The sequence below is a fragment of the Colossoma macropomum genome, unplaced genomic scaffold, assembly GCF_904425465.1.
Source record: "Colossoma macropomum unplaced genomic scaffold, Colossoma_macropomum, whole genome shotgun sequence".
NCBI lineage: Eukaryota > Metazoa > Chordata > Actinopteri > Characiformes > Serrasalmidae > Colossoma > Colossoma macropomum.
Window position 1 is genome coordinate 6,311,645 of NW_023494788.1, and position 17,092 is coordinate 6,328,736.

Below are 17,092 nucleotides of genomic sequence, written 5' to 3' on the forward strand. Positions count from 1 at the left end.
ACAAAAAAGGTTTACTTAATTACAGAAAAATGTGTATCTCTGTAGTCAGAATCTATCTATCTATCTATCTATCTATCTATCTATGTTTCTCTATCTGCCTGTCTGTCTAATTTTTGGAAACCCCATGATAACTTACTTTATAAAAATAGAACATAGTTTCAGTTTCTTGGGGCAGATTCCCTGCAAAGTCTGAAAACAGCTGACACTGTTTATCCACACAGAAGTGATATTAGTATTAGAGAGAAGAGGAAAGATGTTATGGCTGCAGATCTACTGAGAAATGTGCTAAATGTTAGAGCTGTAGGGGATTTCAGCCATGCGGGGATCCTGATTCTACCCTGTATAAATGACAGAGTGCTGGTCACTCATCCAGCACTGGACTCCTCTCTCCTCTCCTCAGCTCCATCTCTCTGGGTGAAATCTCTTCTGCTAGAATGAGGACTCTGTCTGCTCTGCTGATGGTGCTGCTGCTCTGCTCTCTCCAGCAGGTCTGCAGTGGTGAGTATCAGACACTCTGTCCAGTTCTGTCTGACTCCAATAGTCGCCACTGAGAACTAGACAGTGGATATATTTGTATGAATGTCTACATTTTGATATTAATGCGACAAAAACAGTCACAGTTTATTTTTACATGACCATTTTCCAACCTCTCTTTATCCCTGAGAAAGAAACAAATGTAAATGTAAATGAGCTCCATTTTGATTGGCTGCCCTGTGTTGTGCCTCATTTATAACTTCAGTGTGAGTGAATGGGGCTAAACTGCTGTAGGCAGTAGTACGAGGATGTATTTAAGGTGTTTTTAATTACATTATATAATCAATAAATACAAAAGAAGCTTCACTACACTTTGAATCTTTAACAATGTTCACATGCTACTCTTTTGTTTTTTTTAACCAATGAAATTTCAGTTTGCTATGATATGGGCCCTTTAAGCCTAACAAAATGCTGTGAGGCTGAAACTCTGTCCTCCTCTCAGGTACTGAAGGCATCAGCAGCATCCCAGAAAAGTGCTGTTTCAAGTTTATGAAAGTGAAGATCCCATTAAGACGCATCACATCCTACAGCTGGACCAGCAGCAACTGCCCTAAAAAAGCTGTTATGTGAGTATCACTTACTCTGAAAGACCACCAAATATCTCCCTACCTATAAATTTGCTTAGTATTTTGGGAACTAACACTGACCAACTAAAACTGACCAACTCAAAATCAGTAAAGAATAATATTAATAATAATAATAATAGTCATTCTGTCTTTGTCTTCATCACAGCTTTCACACGGTTATTAGAAGGGAGTGGTGTGTGGATCCTAAAGTCTCTTGGGTTAAGCAACACATGACAAAGCTAAAACCCTGGGTTCCTGACTACATGAAGACTATTTAATACTGTCGTTTGTCTATATATACACATCTACTCTGTAGATATGTACATATCACTGTGAAAACATCTAATATATTTGCGGTATTGTGTAGTGTATTTCTCTTTTTCTTTAATAAACGTTTCCCGCCTCAAAGTCCTGCTTGTCGTATTTGATGTTTTTGTAACTGCTTATATGGGTCAACTACAAATAAGGTTTTTAAAAATGACTGTTTTCGAAGCTTTTAACTGCCTATATTAGTTATTAAACTGTGCTGGTCTGGATGTACTAATTGACTTTAGTTGCGGCACCTGACTTTTCAGACAAATTAAACAGGCATCTACTTAGACATCCTTAGAAACCTTTGCCCTTGAACTTGAGTTTATACTTTTTTCAAGTAAATAAACATTATTATAATAATTCCACATTTTTATGGTTCTACTGAGGCCAGACCACCTGACATGGTAAACTGTTCTAACCATGACTCAAAAATCACACTTTTTACAAAACTTTTGTAAGGGCTACTGACCTTGGCTTTGCACCATGAAGTTCATTCAGAGGCAATTCCCTGGCCCCTCTTTTGTAAAAGCATGTCAAAATAAAGGTCTTTTGTTTCTGGTCATGCTGCCTGACATTTGAGAAAGTAAGAAGCAGCATACAAAAGCTTTTTAGTAAGGGGGACTTAAAAATGGTTTTTATTTTAACATTTTTCAAACATAAAATCAGGCCATACTATTTTCTTTAGAATTTTATCTAACAAGATTACCTTTTTGTATGCCAATGACCCATATACAGAAAATGTCCAAACGTGTTTCAGAGAAAAAGGAAGGAAACTTTTAAACAGATTGAAAAAGTTTACCTTAAACTTAAATTCTGAACTTTTTTAGGTGTCACTCTGAAGTGTGGGAAAATCTGCCAAGGGTTTCCAGAGATGGTCTATCACATAGTTTTTAATTCAGCCGAGGTAAAAAATGTGCCACTGATGAATGACTACAGCAGGAATATTGAACAAAAACTTTGAAGGTCCAGTTACATCAATTTTTGTGCTTTCCTTGCTTAAATGGTATGATGATATGATGGAAGAGCTACTCCAAATAATCTTCATAGATGCCTGTCATGATTCCTTGCTGAAGTGATGACAAAACAACTTCTTAGGATCTACCCAAACCATGAAGGTTGAACATTTACATCAGGTGTGGACGGCCTCACTCTGACATTGATCACTCTGGAGGGTTTAGTTCCAACACAACTGGCTATAGTACTCAGATGTTCCTGAAAGCCTTTATCAGCTGGAACAGATGTGTTATATTAGGGCTGAAACTAAACTCTTCGGTGTTCATAAGCTGCGTTGTTGTGAATTTTTTACATTTTTAAAGTTTAATTTTCTCAGATACTTTGGCAGAGTCCTCAAATAAAACCCAGTGTTTTCAAAACACTGTTTGAAACATCCACATCACTTGTCTAGCTTTAACAGTATTATACACATTTGTTTTTGTTTTTTTTTTGTTTTTTTGCATTTACACAAATTTCAGATGTTCAGAACTTCATACCATATAAGTACAGTTGTCCTCAGCTGGTACAGTGATGCAGTCTGTAAGCCTTTGTGCTCAAAACTGATACCAAAGCTTTTCTGTTGAATTTAATTACTGTCACTTGCACTGACCACTGTGAACATTCTCTAAATCTTTACATGCAAAGTAGCACAGCCAATAGGCAACACTGTCAAATCCATATTGTGGCACCTGCCTCAGGATGTGCTGCCTTTCAAGCGAGGTCATGGAGAGGGCTGTTGAGAAGGCTCATGGAAGGCGTGCAGCCTTGTTAAAAAGGGACTATTTATTGTTCTTTTTTATGCTCTTCCTTGGTTTAAGAAGTGTGTATTCAATGTTTGTGATTCATTGTGATTAGCTATGGGTTGTCTTGTGAGGGGTTAAGATCCATGGAGTGGAGATGTGGGGCCAACCTTTTTGAATTTACGTTTCAAATATGTAATCATATTTGATGCCATTTCTAGCTTAAACACAAGCATATGAAGCTTGTGAGACCTCTGATAAGGTCTTAATGTGAAGCCTGTTACTCGGTATCATTGATCCTGGTCCAGAATATGGTCCAGTTTCAAATAGTATTAAGCAAGCTGTGGTGTTCAGCTGGTAGTCCTTTATTTGTTTACCTTTTATAAAAAAGGAATTCAGCACTAATAACAGGCTTTTACCTGTTATTGAGACAGGCTTTTACCTGTTATTGTGATAGGGTGGTGCCAGAGTAATACTCTGTAGGACATCCACTAAACTCTGGGGAATTAAAGGACTCCGATTACAGTGAAATGTAAGCTCAGAAAAAATACTTTACAGCAGAAATGGTCAAATGCAGATCAAAATTACTAATAACTGCATGAAGTTTAGTATCTCTAGGAGCGTTGTTTTTTTTAACCAGTACTTAAATCTAACAGAATATCATTACACCCCACAAACAGTGGAGTACATCTTCAAGCCCTAACAAGTCAATTTAAAACTTTTTTAGAAAGGTGTTCAAACTTTTGCACATGCCACAATTACTATTTTTAAGCTCATTAAATGTGAAGTAACTGTGTGCTCACTTTGGTGCCCAAATTTGGCATACACGTATTAATACAGTTCCACTATATAGTACATAAGTGAGTATAATACTCATAAAACTATGATTTCTCAAAAGTCAGATTTGTGCATATTAGAATCTCTGTTGGTGTGTTTGCCTGCTTACTGTCTGGCTGATTGTCATGCCATGTTGCCTCTTCCCCTTCAGTTAAATTGCTCTATGCGCTATATACTATATGTTTTATCATGCACGGTATGCTAGATATATACAAAAATATGCATATTTTCACAATCTGTTCCAATATGTTCAGGAAATAAACAGAAATTGTGCATTAAAATGTGAGGATGTGTGTTTACGTGTCTATGAGAGAATGTGTTAACTTATTTTTACCTTGCGAGTTTGGTTCACACCTGAAACCGAGCCGAGGACAGAGGAAGGAGCCCTGAGAAGCTTGGGCAGGAGTTCTGGGGGAGCTTGCTGAGATCAAAGAGGCACTTTTTGTGTGTCTATGACTAATTATTACATTATATGTCCTCAATATTTGAATTTACATTATTTCTCCAGAACAGTGTCCCAAAAAGGGGGATTCGGCCCCCTCCAGAGCAAACAGCCTTGAGTTGGGGTTGTTCATTATCAACTTGCGATGGCAAAAACATCCTGAGTACAGGACCTGGCTCCTGGCCATGCAGTGATCCTGCTTCTTCTCTGTATAAATAAGAGGGCGGTGGTCAGTCATCCAGCACTGGACTCCTCTCTCCTCTCCTCAGCTCTGTCTCTCTGGGTGAAGTCTCTTCTGCTAGAATGAGGACTCTGTCTGCTCTGCTGATGGTGCTGCTGCTCTGCTCTCTCCAGCAGGTCTGCAGTGGTGAGTATCAGAAACTCTCTTCACTTCTGTCTGACTCTAATAGTCACCACTGAAAACTAGACAGTATATATTTGTTTACATATCTTTTTCACATGTATTAAAGGACCCACAGACTACATTTCTGCACTGCTTTTGATATTTGTAATTCATTTTTACATGAAGATTTTCCAACCTCTCTTTATCCTTTAGAATTAAATATTTTTTACTGCATCTTTAAGATTGATATATGTAAATGAGCTTTTTTTTTGTTTGGCTGCCCTGTTTTCCACATCATTCATAACTACTATTAGCTAAACTACTGCAGGCTCAGTATGTAGATGTCTGTAAATATGGTGTTTTTCATGACATCACAAAATCAGCTTTATTATGTTTTGAAACTTGAACAACGTTCACACACTACTTTTTACATAAAAACTATGACATTTAAGTTTGCTATGATATCGGCCCTTTACGACTAACACACTGCTGGAGTCTCTTTCTGTTGTGTTGTGCTGTGAGACTGAAACTCTGCACTCCTCTCAGGTACTGAACGAGGCACCAACATCCCACAAAAATGCTGCTCTAGGTTTATAAAAGTAAGGATCCCCTTGAGGTTTATTATATCCTTCAGCAAGAACAACAGCAACTGCCCTAAAGAAGCTGTTATGTGAGTATCATTTACTCTGAAAGACCATCAAATATCTCCCTACCTATAAATTTGCTTGACATTTTGGGAATTAACTATGGAAACTGACTCAAAATCAGTAATGAACAGTAACAGTATTCTGTTTTTTTGTCTCCATCACAGCTTTTACACAGTGGCTGGTAAGGAATGGTGTGCGGATCCTAAAGCCTCTTGGGTTAAGGACAGCATAATGAAGCTAAACTCCTGAAGCTGACCACACTGACCACATGAAGCGTATTTCATACAGTACAGAGTCTCTCTCTCTCTCTCTCTCTCTCTCTCTCTATATATATATATATATATATATACACACACACACACTGTACATATCACTGTGAAAAAAAATCTAATATATTTTCAACATAAAGGCCCTGATCTACATCAGCTACATGATCATAGTCATATACACTCCCATTCTCTTCACTAGGGATGTTTTTCTTTGAGAGTGACTGTATTTCCACAAATGCGCAGTTTTCTTTCTTTATTTTCTCTTGCATAACAGTGTTACTCTAGAAGTGTGGATGGTCCAAGAACATTATTTGGCAACTGGCTTAAAAAACAAAAATCATTCATTTTTAATACTTAAAGTCTCTTAAAAACATAAAAATAAATTCAAGCAAAACTAGAAAGGGAAAATTTATGAACTTTAAAGTTTAAGGTGGCTTGACAAAGGCAGATAATAATACTATTTAAAAAGTTAAAGCAGGGGCACAGCATGGTTCAAACATTAATTCTAGGTAGTTGCTATGCTGTTGCTACAAAGTTGACACTGTGTTCCATCTTGTTGCTAGGGCGTTGCTTAGTGGTTGTTATGTGGTTCCAAAACTGTTGCTAGGCTGTTGCTATGCTATCCCAGGTGGTTGCTAAGGTGTTGCTGGCATAGTTGTAGAATGGTGACATAAGAGGATTTAGGCTGACTGTAGTGGAATAAGAGGTAAAGCTATTAGTACTGTATATTATATAAGGGGAACGGCTCAGTTTCAGGATGTTGCACATTCCTCACATTCATTCTTATGGAAAAATCAGTTTAAAAAGCACAAGCAACCAATTCAGCTATAGACTGTAAAGTTTTTTGATTCAGGCTTGAAAGCTGTAGGAGGAGTAGTGATGCAAATTTTTGACCATAGAACAATAGCAAGAAAAGAAAACAAAGAACAGTAGATGTTTCATGTTGAGCTTTTCATGCTATTTGTCAGTGCTGAATTTTGTCTAGGGTTAGTGATTTAGTGTATCTGTACTTTACTGAAGTATTTCCATTTTGGGCGACTTTTTACTTTCACTCCACTACATTTCAAAGTCAAATATCTCACTTTTTACTCCACTACATTATGAGAAATCTGTCCTTCCTTTTGTCTTATGTGTGTAGAAAAATGTAACATGTCAAAATGAAAGAAACGCAAAGCGAGAACACCAATCAGGGCACAGAGGTCACTTTGTTTTGAGCTTGTTTTGACCTGTTGGTCATACCGACCCAGTGCAGTACACGGTTCAGCGTCAGTGCAGCAGTGTAAAATTTGGGAGAGTCTATTCAACATAAATGATGAACTAACCTAACTTTGTGTAAACAGACCACAATATAGAAATATGTACTCATATGCAGTTGTGACTGACGGGTCTTTTTCTGAATTTATACAAACACATTCATTTTATAGTAAAACTGTTTTTGCTAGTTTATGTTTATGAACAGAGACCTACAGATGCAGTTTAGTAAAGGAAACTCATTTGTGAATCTGAGTTTAAAGTTTTTATTAAACTTAAACTTGTAACTAAGTTGCAAATAAATCTTAAACTGAAACTTTGCTTGTTTGTAAAAAGTGATTTCAGAGCCACTCAGTTCTACCTGATGGAAACTGTTTGCCTTCAGTGTTTTGTGTTTATGATAATTTTAATAGACATCAGCGTCACTAATTAATGACTCTATTAAAAGACTGGTTTACCAAGAGTGACACTGGAGTATTTTCACCTAAAATGACTTAATGAAGCAGAGTCTGGTTACAAAAATGATAGTACGTAGTACTCTAGTATGTAGTACTCTTACTTTTGATACTTAAGTACATTTGAAGGCAAATACTTTTGTACTTTTACTCAAGTGGAGGTCTAAAGGGAGGAACTTCTACTTTTACTGGAGTAATATTTTACCTTGGGTGTCTCTTCTTTAACTCAAGTACATGGTTTGTGTACTTCGTCCACCACTGCTGCTTTTGATGAGCGCCACAGACTCTGAGCAGATAAGACACAAGAATTTTTCTAATTCAAACAGGGAGAAAACACAGAGTTCACTGTTTATTCATTTTTTAAACTGCTTTTGTCATTGATTTTTCTTTTTTAACACGCTATGCTCACCACTCAGACCAGAAACTAATAAATAAAATGAAGCATCTCAGAAAATGTGTCTGATCTCCAGCCCGGTAGTCTCTGTTCAGTTGAGCTGCCTTCAGTTGAGCACATCCAAGCATTAGATCTGTTTTCACACATGTTTAATCAGCTTTGCTACAGGATGTTTTTTTCAAGCGCTCATTTCAGTCCACTTCAACACTTTGCTGGGTCTCCATCCAGACTGCGGTTCACTAGTTGATGACCCTTGGGCTAGAGGGTCACTAACACAAACTGTAACTGCAAAATATGAGTTATAATCATTAACTAAACACCTACAAGGTGCTCTGAGAAAACTGTGTCTAATAGATAAATACACATGAGGGGTTTTCATGAAAATTTTCACATATTGTTACTACCTTCCATTGCTTCCTTCCTTCCTTCCTTCTGTCTCCACTGTGTCCTGCTCTGAAGTGTTTCACTTCTTTTAAACATCTAATATATTTACAACATTGCATCATTTGTGGGGTTAGGATTAGGGTTAGGTTTTGCATAATGGAAGTAACATATTAAGTCTACTTCATGCAACATATCAATAATACATTTATGTGTAAGTAGTGTATCAGCAGTACATCTACAAGATATTTACTTCAGTGTATTCAGATGCTTCACTACAGCTACTTCACTGATACGTTGTTTATGTGTTACTGATAATCTGTTAAGAGTTTATTAATCATCTACAAAGGACCACTCCAAATAAAGCGCTACCCAACATCAACTCTCCTTTAGTATTGTTTAGAACACCCTCGTCAACCAGCCCTCACTATGTCCCGTTAAGGGACTCCTCAATGCCATCTTAAGGGCTGCTATCTCTCTGTATTAGCTCGTATGACTTCTCGGAGCAGTGAGGGATCCAGTCTACAGAATTATAGACTTCAGGAGCAGAACTTGTCCAGAAATCATTACTATTTAACACAACATCCATTTCGTCCACTATGTTCAGACTGACCTTTATGTAGTAAACCACTCCATCTGTTATGTGTTTGCTGATGTAAGGTTAATGAATCTTATTGCGGTTTAATGTGTAATGTGTTGATGTTTTATTGAAATGAAAATACGTTTACACACCCTCCACTGAGGACACACTTAAATATGACAAATTTCTGATCATCGGAGTGAACAATTTCTATTTATTTGTTGGGGAAAAAAACTGATAACAGTTAACAGATAAGTCACATATATTTCACATGTGAAGTGTGCAAAAAACAATGTTTACAAGTGATCACTTGCTTTTTTCACATGTGAAGTTTTCGAATGTGATCAAATATTTTTTTAACGTGATGAAATACTTAACAAAGTTTACAAATATTCAGAAATCCACGTGACTTTTCTGTACATTTTTCCCCGAACTTGATAAATTTAGCAGATAAACAGTAACAGAGTGTGCGTGTGTGCGCAGTGAGTGTGTGTGTGTGTGTGTGTGTGTGTGTGTGTGTGTGTGTGTGTGTGGTTAAAAATGCTTCTTCTTTTTTTACACAAGACAAAAGTAAATCTTTGAAGGTCACAGAGGTTAAAATAAGGGTTTCCTCTGAGTGGTTTTGGTGACTCATCACAATATTTAGCTACATTAGACTGTGGAAATAATAAGTAAGTAAGTTATCCTTTATTAGTACCACAACAGGGGATTCACCTCCACATTTAACTCATCCATGCAGTGAAACACTACATACACACTAGTGAAATCACACACATGAGGGGGCAGTGAGCAGACCTGCCCAGAGCGGTGGGCAGCGGTGGGCAGCCCTATCGGCAACGTTCCAGTCACAAGGCTGGTTCCCTAACCTCCAGCCCACAAATACAAACACGTCACTTGTCATACTGAAGGGCTATGCCACCCTTCCCCTCAAAATTCACTCACTTATTCACTCTGTTTACAGTTTGTGTTAGTGTTTATTTATTTATTTATTTATTTACGATTAGCATTTAGTGTTTATTTAGTGTCTATTTAACTCACACATTTCCTGTTTACTGTCTATTTAATGTTATTGCTACACCATGGGGTCTGAGAGTAGCGCAATTTCAATACTCGTCCTGTACATGATGTAGTATTGACAATAAAGCTGACTTGACTTGACTTGACTTGACTTGACTTGACTTGTGTAGCTGTGTATTTGCATTCGACTCTTGTTCTACGTTCTTTAAACAAACTAAACAAATGACACAAAATGTAATTTATGGCGAACTCATAAAGCAGCGGTGCTGGGCTACAGTTTCCATATCCTATTAGTAATATCCTATTACTCATAACCATGCAGTCGTCATCATATATATTCCAACACTTCCAACCCTGTATAGTGACATCATCATATTCTGGTAATCAACCAAAGAACTGGATTCACATAAACAACAGACACTGAAGCACTATACTATAAAGTATACTATACTATACTGAAGCACTATACTGTAAACTTTACTATAAAGACTACAAAGCATGAGTCTGTTTGCAACAGGCATGTTTGTCCAGTGAACACAACATAACTAACTTCAAGTTAAAATCAGACAGGTGAGATGTTCAAAGATGAGTAAAAAAAACAACACAGCAAACTTAAAAACCTAAACCCAGTCTTTGTTTATGGACCATTTGTGTCTTACCTTTGATCCATTTAAGTACATGAGATGATTGCTTTGCTTGCTCATCACGGCCTTTGTAGTAAAACTGATGACAACAAAAACTGACTATTTTTTGTCTTTAAATGGGTAGAACATGACATGTGCTGTGTTCAGAGTGTTCCCCTAGTGACTAGACCCTACGTTTGAAAATCTTGAACCCTATATAAAACACTATTATCTATGGGACAGAATTTGTGATGTTAGTAAATGATTTCTGACACTACGACACACAGGTTGGCTCATTACTGTGCGACAGCAGATTCTGCCAGTCCACTATAACCGCTGAGTTAAACCATTGACCTGCAAAGGTCTCACCTCCATCTGTGACAGGTCTGCAGAGAGCTCTGTATGGACACTGCCATTGCAGTAGTGCTCACTCATCCTACTCAGAGAAGCCGCATAGGTTGAATCTTCAAACCTACCAAGACTAGTGCATTATGGGTATCCCCTATCCACTAAGGCACAATTCATGTACGCTACTCATTGCGGCTCGCTGTGGGATTGTTTGAGTGCACTAGATCTGCACTATGTTTTTGGACACCACTACAATAGTGAATAACATAGTGAACAGAGCACAGGTTAGGACACAGCTATAACCTACGTGGGCAAAAGTTCACTTTTAAACACCCGCAGTTCCAACTTTCACCCGCAATTGAAATCACATTCAAACCATGGTGTGCCAGCAACAAACAGGTTGTGAGCAATGCTGGATGGCAACGGTTGCTGCACAGTGATTGGAGGGTTGAGGGAAAATAAGGCGGAGCTTGTTGGAGAGCGTGATAATTTGATTGGCTGTAATAAAGTGACCGAACTCACAGAAAATAAATCAAATTTCATCATCTTAAAAATTTGACATGAGAAGTATTCTTTCACCATTTGATGCCCCTCTCACTGTTAAACATGATAAATAGTTTAAAACAGTGTTGATACTGATGTCTCTGATATTTCTTATAGATAGATAGATAGATAGATAGACTGAGGTTAGGACTGAACATTCAAAATCATAACTGTACCAAATTGCTAGCCAATACATGCCTAGTAAACACAGCTTTGAGCGGTTGCACACACATAAAATCATCTTATTTTTCATTAAAACACAAAAAGGTTTATTTGATTGCAGAAAATGTGTTTCAGTATTGACAATTCTTACTGTTCAACACTGATTTTCAAATTTTGGAACACATTTAATTCAAAACAATGGGGTTTTTATAAAAAAAACATGTTGATGGTACAAAGTTAGGCCTTAAAACCATTGTTGTACCTTTGAGGGCTCAATTTCTCTCTATCTATCTATCTATCTATCTATCTATCTATCTATCTATCTATCTATCTGTCTATCTGCATGTCTCTCTAGTTCTCGAAAACCCCATGATAACTTACTTTATAAAAATAGAACATAGTTTCAGTTTCTTGGGGCAGATTCTCTGCAAAGTCTGAAAATAGCTGATGCTGTTCCTCTACACGGAGGTGATGTTAGTGTTAGAGTGAACAGGAAAGACATCATGGCTGCAGAGCTACTGAGAAACGTGTGAAACGTTAGAGCTGTAGGGGATTTCAGCCATGCAAAGATCCTGTCCCACTCTGTATAAATGAGGAGGTACTGGTCACTCACCCAGCACTGGACTCCTCTCTCCTCTCCTCAGCTCCATCTCTCTGGGTGAAATCTCTTCTGCTAGAATGAGGACTCTGTCTGCTCTGCTGATGGTGCTGCTGCTCTGCTCTCTCCAGCAGGTCTGCAGTGGTGAGTATCAGAAACTCTGTTCACTCCAATAGTCACCACTGAGAACTAGACCTGTGCACATGTCTTTACATATCTTTTAAACGTGCTTTAAAGAGCTGATAGCCTATATTTTTGATCCACTTTTGAAATTTGTGTGCACAGACCACGGTCACAGTTCATTTTTAGTTCATGGTCATTATTTAACTTTTCTTCATCCTTTAGAATCAACCTGATGTTTTATTACTGCACCTTTAAAACTGATATATGTAAATGAGCTCCATTTTGATTGCCTGCCCTGTGATGTATGTAGACAAGGTGTTTTTCATGACATCACAAAATCATTTAATGCAAAACAAGCTGTTTCTGCAGCTTCATTAGTTTTGAAAGTTTAACAATGTTACACTTTTACATAAAACAATGAAATTTCAGGTTTCTATGACATGGCCCTTTTAGCTTATCAGATGGCTGGAGTCGTCTTTTTGCGATATAATGTGCTGTGAGACTGAAACTCTGTACTCCTCTCACATACTGAAGATGTGAACATCTGTTCATTCATCTCTGGACATACCTTAAGCCTAATGATTGTCTATTATAAGTGCTGGATTCTCTATCTGTTGTGCTGTGAGTCTGAAACTCTGTGTGTTGGCTCCTCTCAGGTACTTTTGGCACTGAAACTTTCCGTGAGTGCTGCGAAAAACTCACACACCTGAAGATCCCCTTAAGGCGTATTAAATCCTACGGGGAGACCAGCAGCAACTGTCCCTTTAAAGCTGTTATGTGAGTATCACCTGCTTAGGAAAGCCCATTAAATCTCTTCCTACATCTGAATTTGCTTGATATTATGGAAATTAACCATGGAAATTGACTCACAATCAGTAATGAACAATAACGGTATTCTTTCTTTGTCTTCATCACAGCTTTCGCACGGATAAAGGAAAGCAATGGTGTGTGGATCCTGAAGCCTCTTGGGTTCAGAAACACCTGATGGAGCTAAAACCCAGAAGCTGACCACACTGACCACATGAAGACTATTTAACGCAGTACAACGTGTATACGTGCGCTCTGTACATATGTACATATCACTGTAAAAAAAATACATAGATATATTTGCAACACTGTATTGTGTGTATTTCTCTTATTTCAATAAACATGTTTTCCCCTCTAATGTCCTACTTGTTATACTTGATATTTCAGTAACTCTTTATATGCAGAAAATGTCCAAAAGGGTTTCAAAGGAAAAAGCGGGCCAACATTTCAGATCAAAAAAGATAAAATCTTAAACCCAAATTTATATTAAACTGGACTAAATCAAGTTCATTAATTCCTTTGGAACCTCTGGGGTTTTATGCTGCACTCAGGCTGCACTCTGACGCTGCGCGTTAACTGTGTGTGATAATTTATCATGACTGGCTTTAACAAAAGTCTCTTAAAAACTTGAAAATAAATTTAATTGAAAACTAGAAAGGAAAGGTTTATCAGCGTTAATCTTTAAGGTGGGTTGACAAAGCCAGCTAATAATGCTGTAAAAAAGGTAAAGCAGTGGCACAACAGCGTTGACTGTTTTGATAACTCAATTGGGTTCATATAGTAATTTCAGGTAGTTGCTATGGTGTTGCTATGAGGTTGACATGGTGTTCCGTCTTTTTGTTAAGAGTGTTGCTTAATGGTTGTTCCAAAAGTGTTGCTAGGCTGTTGCTATACTGTCCCAGGTGGTTGCTAAGGCATTGCAGGCCATTGCTATGCTATCCCAGGTGGTTGCTAAGGTGTTGCAGGCCATTGCTACACTGTCCCAGGTGGTTGCTAAGGCATTGCAGGCCATTGCTATGCTATCCCAGGTTGTTGCTAAGGCATTACAGGCCATTGCTATGCTATCCCAGGTGGTTGCTAAGGTGTTGCAGGCCATTGCTACACTTTCCCAGGTGGTTGCTAAAGCATTGCAGGCCATTGCTATGCTATCCCAGGTTGTTGCTAAGGCATTACAGGCCATTGCTATGCTATCCCAGGTGGTTGCTCAGGTGTTGCAGGCCATTGCTACGCTGTTCCATGTGGTTGCTAAGGTGTTGCTAGGCTGTTGCTACGCTGTTGCAGGTGGTTGATAAAGTGTTGTTAGGCTGCTGCTATGCTATCCCAAGTGGTTGCTAAGGTGTTGCTAGGCTGTTGCTATGCTATCCCAGGTGGTTGCTAAGATGTTGCTAGGCTGTGGCTATGCTATCTTAGGTGGTTGCTAAGGTGTTGCTAGGCTGTTGCTGTGCTATCCCAGGTGGTTGCTAAGGTGTTGCTAGGCTGTTGCTATTCAGAGTCAGAGCTATTAGGATTATATATTATATAAATGGAATGTTTCAGAGTGTGCATGTTCCCCCATTTATTGAACACTGCAAGAATTTTTGACCATAGTATAATAATAATAATAATAATAATAATAATAAAACAAAGAAGAGTATGTGTTTCGTGTCGAGCTTTTATGTCATTTGTCAGTCCAGTCTGTGGATTAATTTGAAGTGATGTGTTTCACAGTGGAGCTTAATGTTTCTGCTTTTTTTACAGACTGAACGGGGAGAAAAACACAGAGTTCTCTGTTTTTTCATGTTTTTAAACTGCTTTTATCATTGAGTTTCCTTTTTTAACATGCTATGGTCACCACTCTCAGAAAGAATCTCAGACAACATGCCTGACCTCCAGCCCTGTAGTCTCTGTTCAGTTGAGCTGCTTTCAGCTATGTTAGATTTGTTTTTACACGTTTAATCAGCTTTGCTACAGGATGTTTTTTCAAGTGCTCAGTTCGGTCCACTGGAATATTTGCGTCCAGGCAGCAGTTCACCAGTTGACGACCCCTGAACTACAAGGTCACTAACACAAACTGTGAATGGAAAAATACGAGTTATAATCACTAACTGAACACGTACCTGGTGCTCTGAGAAAGCTGTGTCTAATAGATAGATAATTATGCATGAGGGGTTTTCCATGAAAATCCTCCCCCATTATTATTAACTTCCATTGCTTCCTTCCTTCCGTCTCCATTGTGTGCTGAAATCCTGCTCTGAAGTGATTCACTTCTTTCAAAGGTCTAATATTTTTAGAACATTGCATCACTTGTATTTCACTTTCTTCAGTAAAGGTCTGCTTCCCCCCCACAGTGTCCTGTTTGCTGTTGCTGATGATTAGAGAAAAAAGGAAAAGGAAGACCAACAATTGAGACGATTTGAAAAAGATAAAATCTTATCAAAGATCATTTCCACTTTGTGCACAATACGGCTCTACACAAGCATTGTGGACTCACGTATTCACTGAGAATGAAACACACACCCATTTTCTAAGCCGCTTATCCTTCTGGGTCATAGGGCGAGCTGGAGCCTATCCCAGCAGTCTTTGGGCAGAAGGCAGGATACACCCTGGACAGGTCACCAGTCCATCACAGGGCAGACAGACAGACATAAACATCCACACACTCGCACCTAGGAGCAAGTTAGTGTGTCCAATTGGCCGGACCCTGGTCGCCCGGCCGGGGAACTGAACCCAGGCCCTTCTTGCTGTGAGACGACAGCGTGACCCACTGCGCTGCCATGCCGGTGAATGAAACTGTCACTTTTATAAAATATATTGGAAAACAATGACTTTTGCAATAGTTGTTTTGATTGAGCGAACCTTTATAAAATATCAGGATTTGTTTTAAGTAGCATTTTACAGATTTTGTACCAATTTTTTATTGAATATAGGGGACGCGTTCCAGGTTCTGCCTGATCATCTTCTGTAAGTGTAATAAGTGAAAAAACTCTGTCCTCCCCTGTTTCAACTCCATGTTGCCTCAATCATGTTTCCTCAGCTTGAAAAATAACTGTAAAAGTAACTAAAATTGTGTTTATGCACATTTATGCTGCTTCCAAAGAGGGTCCTTTAATAAAACACACTCTGGCTGAACAGTTTATTCAGTGCTTTCATGTTTTAACTCATGATTTCATTGAACTTCACAAAATTAGCAACATTGCAAAGCAGTTTACTGTAACAGTGGATTTGTTAAGCACATCTTCAATGACAACATCGACCGTCCTTCAGTACTGTTTAGAACACCCTCTCAACTACACGCTTAAAAAAAGATGGTTCTTCAAGGGTTCTTTAGTAAAGAAAATAGTTCTATATAGAACCAATAATACTCAAAGAACCTTTTTGCATGATTACAGGGTTCCCTTTTCAAAGAGGTGCTATATAGAACCATCTACAGCACATTCTCCATCAATCTGAAGAACCATTTCATGATGCCAAGAACCCTTTCATCATGCAAAGGGTCCTTTGAGTATTTATGGCTCCATATAGAACCATTTGCTTCACTGAAGAACCCTTGAAGAACCATCTTTTTTAAGAGTGTAGCCCTCACTATTTCCCACTGGGGGACTCTTCAGTGCCAACTTAAGGACCGTAACATTTCTGTATTAACTCAAGTGACTTCTCAGTGCAGTGATGGATCCAGTCTACAGAAATATAGACCTCTGGAGCAGAACTTGTCCAGAATTCATTACCATTTAACGCGACATCCATTTTGTCCACTATGTTCAGACTGGCCTTTATGTAGTAAACCACTCCATCTGTTAGATCTTTGCTGATGTTTGTTACTTTGGTTAATGTTTTTCATTGAGGTTTGATATGTAATATAAAAAGCAATGCCCTGGAAATGTTTTATGCAACCCCTAGTCAAATTAGAGGTTTTGTTGGTCTTCTGAGTGAAAATAAGGTCACACATCCTCCACAGAGAACGCATTTAAATATGACTCTTTTCTGCAATTTTTAGTGCATAATTTCTATGATTTGCTATGTTTAAAATATTTGAAAGCAAACATAAAATATTAAATGTGCCATAACTTTTGCACACGTTTTATGTTGTGCTTACCTTATAGGTAAGTCGTGTTTATGGGCGTGTCTAGGCCCTTTTTATGGGTGCTCAA

The 17,092-nt window shown here is 38.2% G+C and overlaps 2 protein-coding genes across 3 annotated transcripts; both read left to right on the top strand.

The window, feature by feature from the left end:
* The first annotated feature begins 364 nt into the window (after positions 1-364).
* On the top strand, positions 365-7,019 carry LOC118806654 (monocyte chemotactic protein 1B-like). Of its 2 annotated transcripts, none has more exons than XM_036568154.1 (3): positions 365-498; positions 977-1,100; positions 5,579-7,019. In XM_036568154.1, exons 1-3 carry the CDS (start codon positions 435-437, stop codon positions 5,661-5,663), a joined length of 273 nt encoding a protein of 90 aa, XP_036424047.1. In that variant the 5' UTR covers positions 365-434; the 3' UTR covers positions 5,664-7,019. The 2 variants fall into 2 exon arrangements, with proteins under 2 accessions (XP_036424047.1, XP_036424046.1); XM_036568153.1 differs by lacking the exons at positions 365-498; positions 977-1,100 and adding exons at positions 4,680-4,791; positions 5,314-5,437.
* A 4,799-nt stretch (positions 7,020-11,818) lies between these two features.
* Positions 11,819-13,267, top strand: LOC118806653 (monocyte chemotactic protein 1B-like). The gene is made up of 3 exons (XM_036568152.1): positions 11,819-12,179; positions 12,815-12,935; positions 13,076-13,267. Exons 1-3 carry the CDS (start codon positions 12,116-12,118, stop codon positions 13,164-13,166), a joined length of 276 nt encoding a protein of 91 aa, XP_036424045.1. The 5' UTR covers positions 11,819-12,115; the 3' UTR covers positions 13,167-13,267.
* Positions 13,268-17,092: the final 3,825 nt, after the last annotated feature.